Source organism: Rhipicephalus microplus, chromosome 5 (assembly GCF_043290135.1).
Source record: "Rhipicephalus microplus isolate Deutch F79 chromosome 5, USDA_Rmic, whole genome shotgun sequence".
Lineage (NCBI taxonomy): Eukaryota > Metazoa > Arthropoda > Arachnida > Ixodida > Ixodidae > Rhipicephalus > Rhipicephalus microplus.
The window spans coordinates 39,317,476-39,334,603 of NC_134704.1; the positions used below are offsets into that span (position 1 = coordinate 39,317,476).

The window sequence follows — 17,128 nt, forward strand, 5'->3', positions numbered from 1 at the left end:
TGCATGCGTCGAGCAGCACATTTTATTGCTTATTCAAAAACTATTTGTTACAAAGATGGCAACATACCTTATGTAATAATTAATCGTGTCTCGACACGTGTTCGATCTCAAACGTGGCCCGCATTGCGACTGCGGGACAATGTTTGCTAACGTTGACGTTTTCAAGAAGGCCTTCTTTCGAATCTTACAATTTAGGTGATTTGTGAAAGAAATTTGACGGGACTTCCTGTTTAGAGCAGCATGTCGATACTGATATCTAGAATGACTCTAATCGATACGTCTATTCGGAATTTCGGTCCAAGTTATTTGTCTATGGTTTTGTTTTAACGCATTGCGGCCGCATGCGTTAAAAAAGTGTACTTGTGACCTGTCATGTCTGTGCAGATCATGCACATGCCTATTGAGAAATCAAAAAGAATGTGGAATGAAAAGAGCCACTTGCGGGTCGAGTCCCTTGCTAGAGGATCGCGGGCGATGCGTTTGAGAAGCATAGCTTATGTAATCTTGTTTTTTTAAACCGCAGACAAACCCTCGCTCCGACTGACAGTCAACGCCACGAAGATCAATTTCGGAGAGGACCTTTTTATGGAATGCGAAGTTGATGCCAATCCCCCGGCAGTGGAAGTGAGCTGGCATCTCAATGGCCATGTCTTCAGCATCAGCCGAGCGCCTAGTGTCCCGACTGTTTCGGTTCCGTTCACTAGGGCGCAGCTCGATCGTTCCGACTCGGGAAGCTACCAATGCCGCGCTTGGAACAGCTGTGGTGTGGCAGTGAGCAACTTCGTCACCCTCACTGTTACTGGTAAGAATAACGTCATTTCTTTAGGGCGTCAACCATCTAGTAGAGTTGACTTCTTGAGCGAAGTATGGCGGGCGAATCAAGTGGTACAAAAACCTCATGTCATTTTGGTCACCCGTTGCGTAATGCTGCGACGACGTCAAGTTCTAGTAAGTTTGTTATGTATTGACGACGTCACAAGATTACATCATCACATGAGGTCACACGATGTCGTCACGGGGTATCATCGCTTCGTCAAAGGTGCATCCTAGAGGTCGTACAAAACCACGTTAAGTGCGGATATATTCGGTTGGGAAGGAACAATGCGATCGACTGACAAGTAATCGACTGACAGGTGGAGAGCCCCCCCCCCCCCCTCTCCTGGCTACACGAGGATTACAGTACAAGCAACATGTGTCGCGCCTATTTATAGCGTGAGCGTTCGAGAAACACCACCCCTGGAAGCCCGTGCGCTGTAACGTAACACAGTAACACGGGCGGTAACACCACCACAGCACTTTAAAAAGAAGGCAAAACAGTGGAGTTTCCGAAGCCGTTAGCGCTACCATACAGTCAGTACAGGCGTTTGCCAAAGCAGCGGTCGCTTTGGGTAACCATACCATACGCGCTAGTGCTAACTAATGGTGGTTCCAACAAGACTAATGTCGGTTGGGGTGGGTAAATATAGCTGCATATTTGTTTATGTCATCGCACGCCAAGTGGCATATGGATATGTAGACACTTTTGCGAGCAACACTCAGTGTGCGGCTTCTATGACAAAATGGTACAGCAATTTGTTTTGAAATCAGTATGGTTGCGTTTTGTTCTATTATTTCTGCAAATAGCAGCTCAAAATAGCAAGACAATAGTGAACCCTATCAACGACACTCTTTCATCCTATATGGCGCATTTCGAACAGGAAATTGAACAATTTTCTTACTTGGTAGACGAAGTATATTATGTGTTTGAATGAAAGAAAGTAAAAATGATAATGTATGAAATCTGAGGTGCTTAAATTCTCATTGTAACATAACTGCGGGAAAACAATAGATGTCCAAGTGTCGAATGAAGGAACACACTCACAAGTACACTATTTCTTTTCATTTTTGCAGGAGCCGATGGCCTGTCGACGCTACTGACAGCTGATTTCCAAGTTATCGCACTATCTGCTCTCGCATCGTTAACATCGCAAGTCCAGAATTTCTGATGAGCGCACATTAGGCAATCTCTTGATGTTAGCTTTTCCTTTATTTAGAATATAGACCCTAAGTGCGTCATATAGTATGGAAATGTCAACAAACTAATCCAAGAACACTAATGACGATTAGCGCACACAAATGTACGTAAGAGCAATATTTTACATATTGTAGTAGCACGGGTGATTGGGCTAGTTGGCATTGGTTCATCTTTTAACTCAATACCTGCTCTTGGTCTGTGCTTTTGGAAAGCTCTTTAAATTGCTCTTGGAAATTGTTTTTAATTAGTCTTGTTCTGTACAATTTCCTGTTCTAGTGTCCGTGTCTGAGTGTGCGGCCTTATTCAGTTAAAATTTTCTATATTTTAAGAAAATCCAACATCAGTGCGTGACAAGAAAGTCAACCAACCCCGCTTCTCTATAGCAATAATGAAGTGAGTGAGCAACCATCTAAAACGGACAGGGTCATTTGCACCATCCACAATCGCTGCTTATCGAATAAACTGAATTTCAATGCACACGCATATCTAAAAATTCTACAAGCCGCCTTTCTGCGAATGCACATAATTGATTTATATAATAAAAGAAATAAAGAAGATGAAAATGTTCCGAAAACCAAACCCGAACGAGCACATGTGTGGCTTCAAGTTGAACATGTTTAGCAGAAATAAAAAAAGGAAATTATAGCCGTTGGAGTAATTCTAAATCTCGTAATTTCTGCCGTCCTTGTTATGGCGCGAAAGTCGATCCTCTCTGTATGTCGAATCATGAAGCATTCCGCGGATGATAATACTCCGATGGTTCAGCGTGGGCAACTGAGGTAACCGAAAGCTGAGAGTGACATTGATTCGACGCTTCCTGGTGGTCGTCTTTCGAAGGACTGAAGGCCACTGGTATTCGGCCGAGATGTCATCACCATATGCGGATTCTGGCAAAACGGCAGGACCACCTTCACCAGGTGATGACATCCGAGAAGTGCTTGCGCTGCCTCGATGCGTGCGATCATCGAGAAATTTGTCGACTCTCAGCCTGGTTTGAACATCGGCATGTGCGACCGCCTCAAGATACGTCGCTGCTAGAGTACGCTCGATCAACGCCTTAACCGATATAGGTGCTGAAGGCAGTGTGGACTCGGGCGTCAAGCTCGGCGCGACGTTAACGCTTTCAGTACTGTTGAAGAGCGAGTGATAGACAGATGCGTCTACGACACCACCGCTCTCCGCGAGAGGGAGCGGCAAGTCGAAGTGTTTGCTAACCGCCATTTTTAGGCCCAGCTTTGAAGAGTGCTTCGTCCCGAACTGCGAGCCTGCAGTATTCTGAAGTAGTCCGCGCTCGTTGAAATAAGGAAGGGAGCGGCGAGTAGATTGTCTCTTGGACGCTGTAGCTTGAACGATGGCCCCAGCCCCCATGAGCCAATCCAGCGCGAACCCCACTGTATTGTGTGGACCTTCTGGCGATGGCAGCTCGAAATCTCGCAGACCGTCACCGACACCGACTTCGCCGAAGGTTTCCACGATGTCCATAAACGGGTTCATCGTTGTGGCACCATGGGCAGTAGCCTGTTCCGTGAGTGTTGTATCGTTCCAGTCTGTGGGAGTTGATTCCAAGTCCTGCCGATTTCTAAAACCGACGACTCCTGCGTAAACGAAATATAGATAGAGAAAGACCGAGTGTTTGTTCTCTTTTTTTCTTAGAAGTAAGCGTGAACTAGTGTGAAACTCTTAGAACGTAATTCATGTGTGGCGTATTGAGAGGTAGTTATCAGTCCAGGCTTGTATTGAAAGAAGTATTGTGTTATTGGAGCAGAATATCAAAATACGTGCTTTTCTGCCACGAAAGAAAAGGAATCAATTACAGGCTTGTTTCTTGTTTTCGAGAAAACCTAGTGAAACTAACAGACTTAATGAAGTTTGGACCGGCAACGGGGTCTTTTTTGTAGACAATAAATGTAGTGCTGTTACTAGGAAATAAGTGGAAATAATGAGACCAAATAAAAATAACAAAAAAGCAACCTTACTTCTGATAGGGAACTGAACACAACTTTCTCATGTATGTGGCTGTGTGACGATACCTTCAGTCGTGTACTTTCATTCGATTTCAACAACAGACAAGTGCCACCGATAAGCAAATCCTCATGCCCGTGAGGGTACACTGAATAAAATCATGTAAATAAGTACACCACAGGCTTATGTATGTATGTATGTATGTATGTATGTATGTATGTATGTATGTATGTATGTATGTATGTATGTATGTATGTATGTATGTATGTATGTATGTATGTATGTATGTATGTATGTATGTATGTATGTATGTATGTATGTATGTATGTATGTATGTATGTATGTATGTATGTATGTATGTATGTATGTATTTATGTATGTATGTATGTATGTATGTATGTATTTTATACTACTTGTTGAACGTTTCGATTCTATCAGCGATGTCTATGAATATGAAGCAATTTAAAGTTTCATTCGAGTTTGAACTTGAACACCTTGAAGAATGCCTGGACAGCAGCTGTATTGCAGCGTAATTTTTTTTTCTACCTTAAAGACTCACTCTTGATAAATATATGTAAAAAATGGCAGAAGCAACTAGAGAAACCTGACGCTTCACTAAGCTTGTGCTCTCACTACAAATGTAAGGGTGGGAATGATGTTACGTTCTCTGCTTTCTAATTCATCAAAAAAAAAACAAAGAAAACTCTACACCAGTGTACGGTGTCATTGACATCCGTTGTCGGGAAGTCACCACCTCATTATGAAAACTCTTCCTGTCGTTCCTTCATCGTTAATTCTACAGTCTACCGGCAAACATCGAGATAAATAGCTGTAGCACCTTTTGCGTGTTGAAGCAGTGCAGGTACCAAAGCCAACGCAACCACGAATACTAGAATGCAAATGATGATAGCCAAGCAGGCGTAGACGATGTAACCGTTACGGCTTGCAACCACGGTCGCATCATCGGACGTCGGCAGGTGATCTCCAAGCTCGGTTGTGCTGCGCTCGAAAAATTGTACTGATTAAGTCAGGCAGTCATCATTCTTCAAAGGCATTGACGATCGCTTTTTCACAATCTATTTTTTTACAGCGGAACAGAATTATCACCCTCATAGTGTTTGTTGCTGCAGTGGTTGATGGCAAGTGCACATTGTTATTTATAGACAGCTTTTTTTTCGACCTGAAAACTGTGTAAATATTCATGAAGGCGTCCTTTATCAATACCGTGATGTGATAGCGATGTCCACAGCCCGCCTCGCAAACTGTTCATAACTCAAACAGTTCTGAGTTTGCAGGCGTGAATGAAACTATGTTTAATCATCTTCATTCATTAATGGCAGTGCTTTCTTGTTGGCTTTGAGAATTGTGAATTCCAGGCCGTGCGCTTTGTGTTAAAGTATTTGGCTCACGTGTTCTACGATGTTTTGACTACCGATCAGCAGCGTTTTGTAAGCACGTTGAAAATATTTTGCAGGTTCTCTTCAGGTTGTAATGGCAGGAGCAGGGCATGTTGCACTAAGGCAAGATAACTACTGGTCATTAAAACTAACAGACTGGATTCCAAGAGAAAGTTCGCGTGCGAGGAGGAGGCGGCAGGTCAGGTGGGCACATAAGATGAACAATTTTGTGATGAAAATGTAATGGCAGCGAGCGCACGATCAAATTATTTTACAAAACGTAGAAAAAGCTTTTGGTCCTGCTGTGGGTGTAGCCAGGCTTATGATGATCACGATGCTGTGCAGACAAGGATAACAGACTAACCGTGTGCGCATTAGAAATTTGTCTCGCCTTACCTCTGAAAATTCAGGCTTAATGCGGGGGCGTTAGGGTCTGGCCCCTTACCAGGGGTCGTGCCCTCCTGTGTCAACGAAGATTTGAGCTTCTCGTCAGTGCTGTCAACCTTTTTAACTTCATCTCCTTGCTTTTCGGTTTCCTTCTTTTTCCTACTTTGCTTCTCCTCTTCTTTTTCTTCCTTATCCTTTTCACCGTTCGCTTCTTTACCTTCCTCCACAGGCTTTTTGCCCCCGTCCATGCGATGTTTCGTCTCCGCGTCTTGTTCGGCCTTCTTGCCTGCTTTATTTCTTTTTCCAGTCGCCTTGGAGGGCTTTTTCTGACTATCCACACCCTCTGCTTGCGCCAGCATTGCTTGCAGAGCGGCCACTAAGTCAGTGGGGCCTCCTCGCGCTGGCACCTGAGGAGGTAAGATCGACTGAAAAGGGAGATGACATTCAGGCAAACCAGGGCCCAGAGCAGCGGGTGCCGGAGGAGAAAGAGCGGCTTGCTCAGGCGATCGCTGTCTAGAGCGCCGCGTTCGTACTGGTGGTGGGGACAGCAGCAATCGAATCTGCTGCATCATCATAGTAACGGCAGCCGCGTCCACCAAAGGACTAAGTGGCGGCTCCTGCTGAGGAGGAGCAGCGTAGTGTTGGTGGCAAGACGCCGGGCAAGGGTAGGCTTGTTGGGCAGCAGAAGCTGGCGGGGACGTGCCTGCCAGGATAACTGGGCCCTGGCCACCGCCACCACCTGGCGATGGCAGAGGTAGGGGCATCGGCATCGGAAGTGGCATTGGTATGACGGTAGTCCTTGAACCGCCCCCGCCGGTACCTCCACCGATCGGCACTGTGACGATACGAGGCTGTGTGTTGGTTACTTGCGAAGTGATAATAGGTGGAACCACAACCTTAACTGGATAACAATGCATGAAAACGCGGCCTAGTAAAAAAAATGCAGCAATGACGCCAAAGCAATTTGGCTCGAGGTGATGGCTGACGTTACTTCTGTTGTTTGCACATCAATTAAGACAACGTGCCCATTGACAACCAACTACCACCTCGATTACGCCTGAGTACGAGCCAGCTCATACATTTACATAGGTAAAACAGCGCAAACGAAAACAGAAGTAGACATAGGACTAACGATATGTCCCCTTGTTCATGCTTTCCTTTGAGGCAGTTTCACTTAACGATAAGAACTTGAATTCACATCGTGACAGTCAGTCGACAAATACGACAACTTCACTTCACGTAGCAAGAGTTGTGTACCTAGATGGTGTCTCACACCGTTTAAGGAAAGCTGGAGCGAGGTATAGAATTTCGTTTTCTTTTCGGCTGGTTACAATTTAGGCAGCGTTCGCATGGCTGTGGAGAGGAAGCTCGATGGTGAGAAACAAGGCTCGGGTTTTTGCCAGGTCAAGGACAGGTGCAAAACAAAGTCGATTGAGCCGTTGCTGTGGCGTACGACATTCCGCATTCATGTGGGAAGCGTTACGCTGAACAGAAATGGCGTTATATAAATAATAAGGTTTTGGATCACGAAGCTTCTCTATAGTGACAGGCGTGCTGAAACATTCCTGTAGATTGTAGTGAATGTGGTTGCGCGCCCTCGTTCAGCCACACGACAGTGAAATATAAATTCAGGGTAGCATGTGAAATTGAAGAAGCATGTTTTATCAAAAACGTCGGCAATTCATGTGTCGCGAAAACCTCTGTCACGTTACTTGGCACTGAGGTAGCTTTTCTGGAAACGGGTCATTAATACAATCTGCCTGCTCAAATAATAATTTATTATACATGTATTCACGCAACTGCTTACACATGTCTGTTTGTTCCAATCAATTCTCAGTTGTTTGTGTGCACTGTGTCCAGGTGTGTTCCTTTTGTGCCTCTATTTTTCGTGCACCACCATCAGGAGAGTGACATGGCTGTTATATCGTAAATTCATACTTTATCAAAGGGCTGCAACGTTTATGTTAACTCACGGCTCTTGGAGTGATGCAGTAGTTATCAATCATGTTATATCAGAAACAAACGCACAAAGGGGAGACAGAAAGTCAGGTGTGGCGACGATATTAAAAAGTTCGCAGCTATAACGAGGTGGCAGAAAGCACAAGACCATGTAGATTGGCGGATCACGGGAGGGGCCTTTGCCCTGCAGTGGGTGTAGTTTGGCTGATGATGATACAATGAGAAGAGAAAAACCGAACAGACTGAAAATTGAAGGCAGGGTCATGTGGGTGAAGAAGCAAAATTGGAGAGAATGGGTTCTTACCTGGTAATACGGAAGGCATCATAAGTGCTCCTGGTACCATGGAAATTCCTGGAGTAATGCCTGGGTAGGCAGCGGGCACCATACCGGGCACCATACCGGACATCATCCCAGGCATCATACCAGGCATCATTCTGGGCATCATGCCGGGCACCATACCAGGCATTCTACCAGGCATCATTCTAGGCATCATTCCCGGCATCATACCGGGCATCCTGTAAGGCATTCCCGGCCTATTTCTGCCGTCATGCCCTGGCCTCATCCAACTTAAGCCAGGTTCCATGTTTGCCCCATGCGGAAAACGTCTTTCCCTCGAAGAAGATGCAGCAGTCGTCCTCCTTACTGGATGTGGGTACCCTGCAGGCGTTTGACGTCGAGGTGTCATTTTCTGCCCACGCCACCTGTACTCACTCGGTCCTCGCAGTGTGTCAGACATTTCGAAATCGGCACCATCAGTGACTCTGGTATCTGAAAAAAAATTCGAAGACCTACGAATTTTGTAAAAATCATATCCCGGGAAGCTCTTAGTATGGTGGATTGGCTATAGAGCATATTTTCTATATAGTGTATTGCAGGCGTCGTAAAATGGCAAAATCAATGATCGGCGTCACGCGTCAGCCGTATATATATAAGTGATGAAAAACTCATAATCACGTGATAAAATTACCATAGGACGTCATCATGACGTAACCCAATGAAATAAAGGGTATGCCAAAGATGGCCCAATCACTGAACCAGCGCGAAACCCGGTGAGATGTAGAAAGTTTTTGAGGGGGGCGAAGGAATATCAGAACATCAACTGACAAAAAGGAGAGAAAAAAATGAACGCTTGTCGCAGTTGAGTCATCTTCGGTGGATGGCTGAGGGACTCTGTGAATTTTACAGTTGGTGATTGAAATGTGAGATTAAACAGACGTGCTTTCAAATATCCCGATGTCTCTTTCGCTCATCAAGCACACGGTTTATAAATGAAATGCTGAGGTACATAACAAACACCATTGTACTGGAAGTACAAATAAGAAAAGTCATTCGTTTCTTACGCATGAAGTCTCGTAACTGAGGCCAAATTGCTCACGTCAGCTTGTCATGTACATACAACAAATCATACACATTTACGCGACGCCCACGTTTTCGGCGCGACAAGGCAGGACTAATCGAATTAATGCTGGTTAAGCGAAAATCGTTGTTCACTGCGTCCAGTGTCCGTGGACCCAATACCCAGAAGTTAGAGATATACGAAAGCACGGTAAAAAGATGAGTTTGTAGTCACAGTGTGTCATGAATTAACCTTGATGTAATGAGATAAAAATGTGGGCTGCAAGGGAAGAAAAAACACACGTGTCGGAAGGGCGAAAAATAATCCACGTCTGATTGCGTGAAGTTATTTCAGATGCCATTACGGATATGGTGAATGGTTAATTTTGTTTGTACTTGTGCTCCTCGAATGATTTCCGTATTACTGCCATGTGTATGTACAGGTCACCAGGGTCTTTGTCAAGCCATCCTAACGGCTTCTAGCCTTGGCAACCTTCCAGTTTTTTTTTTTTTGGTAAATAAAACTTTTAATTTATTTGAATGGAAGTCTTGTGATTCGCACTAGAGATCACTAAAACAGAAAACCACCGCACCGAAGTTTTGGATAAGTTCTTGTATCATTGCATTGTTGCCTACTGCTAATGTAGATAGAACGTGAGAATTCAGTTTCTGAAACGCCCGCACGCGAAAGCGCCGAACTTTTATACGTTTGCGTAAGACGTCGAAAAGCATCATGGTTTACAGAATTTTCTGCAGGAAATGTTTCCATGAACGCGCTACTATTGAGCGTCATTTAACATATTTACAGAAGACCGCACGTACAAATTCTACTTTTATATGGCACAGCGCTCACGCTATCACCCATTTAGCATACTTCGCTGTTGGTGTATAACTTAGACGCTCTTTTAGAAAAGTTGAAAGTGCCAGCACCTATGTGCATATTGCATATCAAATTAGCCTGGCATGTGCCAACGTGAAGCACCAGACGCGAAATAGACTTGCAACTTTCTGTGAGTACAGTGTATAAAACGCCAGCCCGGCGAGGATAGCCACCGTAAGCGTAGTCGGGGCATCAAACTTCATTGATTTATTGGACTTGGTTTGATATATGTATTTGTCCTAATAAATGTGATAGCCAGAAGAGGGAAAAACCGTTCAAAAATAATCTTAGAGAGTTTTTCATTCTTGTATCTGCAAATGCGGCCTTAAAGGCGCAGTCATTTTGTTTACATTATCGTAAAATAGAAGACTGTCATAAGGTTTGACGAAACCACTAAATGATTCAACTAGAAATGTGCACGCTGCAGCCATATACATTATAATTCAAGACATTACGGACAGTGATGTGTTTCTACGGGATGGCATGATTTCAGTGCTAATATTTACTTGCTTAAAATTGAAACCTTCAATGCGCAAGCTACGTAGTGAAACTTTTCAATTTAAAAACTTAGCATATGCAACAATAAGAAGACCCTTTATAAAATATGCTAAAATAGCGTTGGACTCTCACACGGCAATGAATCGACACAAATATAATCAAGTCCGACGTCTAGCAGTTAGATTCATATTTACCTGATATCGTCGCCGTCACTTCCCTAATGAACTTTGCCGAAACGCAAATCTTCCTGCTTTGGAATTAAGGACAGCAGTAGAAAAATTATTTTTTTTCCTTATTGTAAATAATAGGCTTAAGATCAACGGGCCCGACGTTTTCAGATCACCACAAAATCCACGTTTGAGGCACAGGTATAGTATATGTTTACTGAACCTCCATGGACGCGAATAGACTATTAATAGTATAGCTATTTCCTACGAGTAATCAATGAGTATACCATGCTGGCCGATTCACTGATTTCTTATACTTCTCTCACTGCATTCTTAAACTAGCTCCATACTCTTGACTATTCGAATCATTGGGTATTTTTAAAATATAAACGCTAATAATTAAGGTCACGCTGTGGATGCGAAGAGTGCGTTTGTGCGTTTTTCCATTTTTACTTTTTTATACTTTTGAAGTAAGCAGTGCCCTTTAAAACATATTTATACTCATGTCACGTAGTTTTTTCTTGCTGAGCTGTATTTGAGTGTTAACTCCTTCTTTGAATGATCCTTTTAGGACTAACAATACAAACAAAGAAACGAACGAACAAACAAGTATACCGGCCAACGGTGATAATAGTCCCATGCTGCTCATAACGTCGAACATTGGAGCTCTCCACCATGGTTCGGGTCCCGTTCCTGTCATGCAGGGTACTGAAGGAGACGCCCAGGGTGCAGCTGCGCTGGAGAAAGACCTGCTCGGCCGAGCGTTTAGTTCAGGAGCGGATACTGATAATCTCGCCTCGCCCTTTTCTGCCGCCCTCCGCTTCATTTTTTTTTATTTGCCACCAATTCTGGAGACAACTGCGATGGAGAAAAAAGCAACGGTGTGCAATTCACTTGACTCAGGATTGTGTTCAATATTTGCCTTTAGGCAATTAGTGAACAACAATTATGTAAGCTAGTGCCTGTGTCTTACGTTCGCAATCTGCGCATTCGTGACCTTATTTTTATTTCCTGAACGAAAACGTTCTGTTCAGCCTAGCAGGATTTGCCAGCGATGAGAGCTTTCAGTATCGTCGCCGAATAACCGCAAGGAGTCATCTTGATTTGCGAAAGTCAGACATTCAATAACATTTGTGGTTAACCTACCTTATTCAAGCTGAGCAAGCATGCCGGGAACACGGGGTAGGCAAAGGGTGCAGGTTAGTCTCCCCCTCTCCTAACCACCGAAAGGGGACGCCAACACACCGTTACGTTTTTTTCGTCATACCTGTACCATCACGTGCTTCAATCAAGGGTTAACGGCATGTAGTGTTTTGAATATATGACAGCAGCCAAGAACAATTTATTGGCACTTCAAAAGCTGGTTACTTTCCACCTATTCTCACCAAAATCCGGGAACCTATGGTATGCCTTTCAGAAGCACATAGTCACTTTATTTTCATTTTTGCCTCCTTGGCAAGGCCTGTTTATTTTGAGCTTGGTCAGTATGGCACGAAGGCGGCGGCTTTGCGCTGAAGCTCGGTAATTGATAATCCGTGCGCGCGTCTACGAGAGTAAGCATACAAACAGGTAATGGGTTGCTGGGCCGTCATAACAAGGTTGACCTAAATTTTATTTTTTCGTGTCAGTACCCTGCAAGGCAACAAAGAAAACGGCTGGCCACGCAAATTATTGGGTTGTGAGCTTTGTCTTTATTTATTACTGTGTTGTGGTTTTGCTAACGGGCTATAAGCATCCACACACAACCACTTACTGTCAAAATTAACTAAGAAAAGTCGGACACACCGTCTATCTCGCGTACGAAGGTTGAGCTTTCGGGAGCGAAGGCAGCTCAATGATTTGTGCTAGAATATGGTGATGATCAAGGAAAAAATTCTCACAAATAAGTTGACACAGTTCTGCTAGGTAAAAGAACTTCTAACAAAGCCACTCACCACAAGCGGAAAGCCCAGCTCTGCAGGACGTGTTTTCCAGAGAAGCAGGGAAATATTTCACAACACTTGCCAACCCGAGATGCTTCTTCTTTTCCGAGAGAGGTTTACTTGCTTGCTTGTAGCTTGATTTGTGGCTTCTACCTACTAGGAAGGAGTGGCCATGAAACCGGTGGTTAGCTTACAACAATGTTTGAGCATTCGAAAACAGATAAAAATGAAATCAATCGCAACAAGAATAAACAAGACCTTAAAAATGAACGTACTATATAGAGTATTACAGTAACCCTACAGTATGCAGGAAATTATGTTAACAGAGAATTCTTCTAAAATTCACAAGAAATTCGCGTATGGCTAAGCAGACATTCCGGTTCGGGAAACCTGTAGAAAACACGCCAAAGGAAAGAATGTTTTCGGAATTCAGAGCAATTTTTAAGCTTCTGAATACGTTTTTAAAATGATTTTCACAATGGCGAGTTAGCAAAATATGATCAATATTTTCAAGCTCTTGATAGTATAGCATATAGAAGGCCAGAGCACACATCTATAAAAAAAATTAGAAGTGGGTATGCGGCATAGACATTTTGTAAAAGCTACTTTTAATTTTCCAGGTTAATGTTCTTCTTCTCTTTCTGCTGAGGCTCACACCCACTGTGGGGGTTGGTCAATAATTGAGTTGTCATATAAAATGTTGTTAAATTTTATAAAATGGAGGTTATGCTGTTTGCTTGGTGTTCTTTTATGAATGACTGATACCCACTATGAAGAACTCTGCGAAAATCGAACGAGTACGTGTACTAACGTATTAGGAACAATGTGGATTGTTCGATCACCAGACGTAAGACAGGCAAGTGTACTGTGCTCATGAATTGAAACACTAAAAGCAGCTAACTCTTATCAGCCATTGTTAAGTACACTCACGACATATAATTGCTTAATTACACGTTTCAAAGCATGTAGCAGTCGCTACTACGTCACATAGCCTGAATCGACCATTGTTAAGTATATCGGTGAAAGCGTAAACCAAGTAACGTCTTGATGTTCTTCCAGTTGTCCGCGTTTGAATTTCTGGACATTTTACTTGAACTGTATTCTGATCACAAATGCCTGAGCTATAAAGTACGACTCAGTCTGCCTTCTATTATTTGTTTTAGGAACGCTTACCTTCTCGCCCACTATAGTGGCACAGATTTGTGGGATGCTCAAACTTCGAAATGTGCAAACCGAGCGTTATGGGGCCCCGTTCGTGTCGTGTTTTCATTTGCTTTCCATGCTTCTTTGTAACCAAGTGTGAAGCCCCCAGAAAACTAGCACAGACTTCAAAAATGCCCCAAAACAAGTGATATTGATCACAGCCCTGTAAGAGCCACTTAAGAGGTAATTCCCTTCGTTCTAGATGGTAATTTGTCCGCATGGCGGGGTGACCGACTAGAAACAAATACTTGCGGAACTACTGCGGAGTTTGTGTTGCCTTGATCTGTTGCCTTCAGTCCGTGTTTGAACGGTCACCTTCGTTTGTCATGAATCATCGCCACCTGCGACTTTTTTGTCAGACGGCGGTCTGACAAACCTTCAGAACGTTTATAAAAATGCGGAATCAACGAACTGTGATTGCGCCGGTTAAAATTCTAACTTATAAAAGTGGGACTAAGCAGAGTGAACTATTTTGAGCATATTGCTACATGCATGCATACTGAGATTCTAGGGGGCGACGCGCAGTATGCATGCTTGTAGCAATATCACTCACAATCAGCCAGAAAATAAGACAGTCCTCTGTAAGTGCGCTAACTTATGCAAGTATATTTTTCATCTAACATGCCAAACACTTGGCTGGCGCCACGCTATAACAATACGTTCAACGGCGATGTGATAAGTATACACATACGATGTAAACCAACATTATTTGAAAAAAAAACTATCGTTTCGATTAGTATGCGGCGCTAGCCAGTTAATATGAACAATTCCAAAGAGGAATAAATTGGATCACTTATAAATTGGCCCTATTCTTTACGGTCAATCTTCTGAATTATACCACGTTTCTTGTCCATACAATCTATTTGTGAGTATTTGCAGTACACAACTATACAACTGCCTTCTTTTTTTTCGCGTTCTTTAACTCCTTAAACACCTTTTCGAACTCTTCTTTGAAGCGGTCGACGTGAGCGATGGTGTATAGCTTGAAGTCTTCCAGCGTGATACCACCTTCAGGTTCCGTTTCGCTTTCGGTTGTGAACACGGTGGCAATATTGACCACGTTCGCATCCGAAACTTCGCGCGTCGCTCTTTCTTGGCTGATGAGCAGCGATCCGCGCGAGGTGGCAGTCTGTCGCACGCCTCGATGCTGGGAACTCTGGACGCGCTCCAGCAGCTCCCTAATTGGGGACTTGGTGCTCGCTTCGAACGTGAACCTCGACGAAGTGGCGCTGTCGTCCCCGGAGTCGTCGTCGTTCCAAATATTGCCGTAATCGAACGGCGGACGCTTTGGAAAGGCGGGCTTCTTATCGGCGTCGTCTTGGCCACCAGCAAAGAGACGCGCCTTCAGGTTCTTCTGGTAGCCCTGGTCCAGAAAAGCGCCGAGCGTCAACGTGGTCACGAACGCAACGGTGTAATTGCCTTGGTTTCCCAGGTCGGGCCTCCTCGTCTTTGTACGCACAGAACTAGAGATTTCTGCTTTCGAGCTCACATCACTGGTGCCATTCGCAACGTCGCCAGAAGGAAAGGACGAACTGTATGGTTCGCGCTTGAGCTCTGCGGAAGAAGTTGTTGCCGAGTCTGCTCTTTGAGAGTCGACCAAGTCCTTGGCTCCAGCCCAGTTCCTGTCGTTTAGGGCTATTTCGATCGTGTTCATGTCCAAGGGAGCAGTTGCCACATCTTTGGGCGATGTAGACGAGACACTGGCCCTCAGCGTCAGAGCGTGTGTTGAAGAACTGGCCGTCGGGGCTCCCTTGCCATGTTTCACTGCAGGGACGTCAATGTTGACGATTTCACCTTTGAAATGGCCCTCACTTTCTGCAGAGGTTGCTGCTGCGGTCGTCGTTCCGTTAGTGGCTGCAATAAACACTTGCCACGTTCAGATGAAGCATTCATACGAGAAATTCACAGCAAGCAGTTGCATTATCTTTAAGTCCTCTGGTGTTTCAACTACCTCGCGAGTCAGTAATAGAATCCGACACATTATTACTGATATGATGTAAGAGATTGTGCACACAAATAAGACGCCAGCTACTTCTTTGCTCTTAAAGGGGGCCTGCGAAACTTTTGCAACAGTCTAATTCAGCACCGGAAAGCATGTAGTAATAATATCTTAAACAAATTCAATAATAATTATGCAAATCGGTTCACGAAAAGAGAAGTTCAAAACTCCACAGACGATGACGAGAAACGTTCCCTTTTGCATTTAACTTGCCTGATTACGTCAAAGACTAGTTCCTATGCCAAACTGAAAGGACACACCGGGAATGTAACCTCATGGGGGCCTTCCCACACTACCTCGCTACCCCTTTTTGATCATGTCGTTATCATGGTTACGACCAAGGAGGTTCTTTTCTCTTTCGTTACGACTAAGGATTAAATCTTCATGGTTACGACAAACGATGTGTCTCGGGTAGCAGACTCTCCCACGGTAACATAGATACAAAGCCATTTGTCGGGGACACTCAAAGAGGCTTAAAAAATATTGGAGTGAAACTTATTGCCCAGGAGTGAAGCCGTGCCTATAGCAAGATGGCGGCTGTGGCGGCCGTCTTACTAGGGGTACGATAGTGTGTTTAGAAAAAGTGGTTTACGATTTAGAGTACTACGTACTCTACTATTGAGGCCGTCGCCTCAACGACGGTCTCGTCATTTGCTCTAATGCCTAAGTGAATATCTCGACCGATAAACTAAAAACGAAACGTTTTTCTCGCAGGCCCAGAAAATTTAATGTGGAAACTTTTTTGGGTGACATAGTTCTCAGACTGCGTCTTAGAGTTTCTAGTTTTCCTTGATAAGCACCTCCAATTGGAGGCAAAGTTCATTGGAGGGTCATTCACCCAAACTCATTTATTGTGTTATTTCGTCAAGAACAACTATTCTTAAATACAGATTTAATGTAGCCTTTACACTAGCACAAGAAAACCACTTGATCTCTAAGTGGGCACTACAAGAAAAGAGCATGTTTCCGACATCTAGACAGGGCAAAAGCTGGCTTCACTTTTGCTAGCAAAGCATTGCGGCAGCTTCCACTCCAGTAATTATAGGGGCGAAGCTCCTTAAAGCGGCACCCGTTTGTCCCTCGTAGTAGTGCGTAACATCTCTTACGCTTTGACCTGCAAGGTCGTACCGGTGGGAGATTTCTCCTGTGCGTCGTTCAACAATAAAAAATTCGCAGCGTGCGCGTTAACTAAAAGCCGAATTCTCCTGTCTCTCATTCCCCATTAGCAGCCATTGGCATGTACATAAAACACTATCTGACAAGAAAGCGGGTTCGAATTCCGGCTGCGGCGGCTGCATTTCCGATGGAGGCGGAAATGTTGTAGGCCCGTGTGCTCAGATTTGGGTGCACGTTAAAGAACCCCAGGTGGTCAAAATTTCCGGAGCCCTCCACTACGGCGTCTCT

The 17,128-nt window shown here is 44.2% G+C and overlaps 2 protein-coding genes across 2 annotated transcripts in view; one reads left to right on the top strand and one right to left on the bottom strand.

Annotated features, from left to right (window-relative positions):
* The window catches only part of LOC119173907 (cell adhesion molecule 2), a 28,339-nt gene extending 26,354 nt beyond the window's left edge, over window positions 1-1,985 (top strand). The window contains exons 7-8 of the mRNA XM_037424690.2: window positions 524-802; window positions 1,891-1,985. Of these exons, the coding sequence (XP_037280587.2) occupies window positions 524-802; window positions 1,891-1,985 (374 nt within the window). The remainder of the gene's footprint in view (window positions 1-523; window positions 803-1,890) is intronic.
* Window positions 1,986-2,674: 689 nt separating this feature from the next.
* Window positions 2,675-8,186, bottom strand: LOC142817474 (uncharacterized). The gene is made up of 2 exons (XM_075894488.1): window positions 8,024-8,186; window positions 2,675-3,609 (listed from the first exon to the last, which is right to left on the bottom strand). The coding sequence occupies exons 1-2, from the start codon at window positions 8,184-8,186 to the stop codon at window positions 2,675-2,677; spliced, it is 1,098 nt and encodes a 365-aa protein (XP_075750603.1).
* Between the last annotated feature and the right edge of the window lie 8,942 nt (window positions 8,187-17,128).

Coding starts and splice junctions, on each gene's coding strand:
- LOC142817474 (XM_075894488.1), bottom strand. CDS start 8,186: ATGCCTGGTATGGTGCCCGGCATGATGCCCAGAATGATGCCTGGTATG. Junction 3,610..8,023: donor GATGCCTTCCGTATTACCAG/GTAAGAACCCAT, acceptor TCGTTTACGCAG/GAGTCGTCGGTTTTAGAAAT.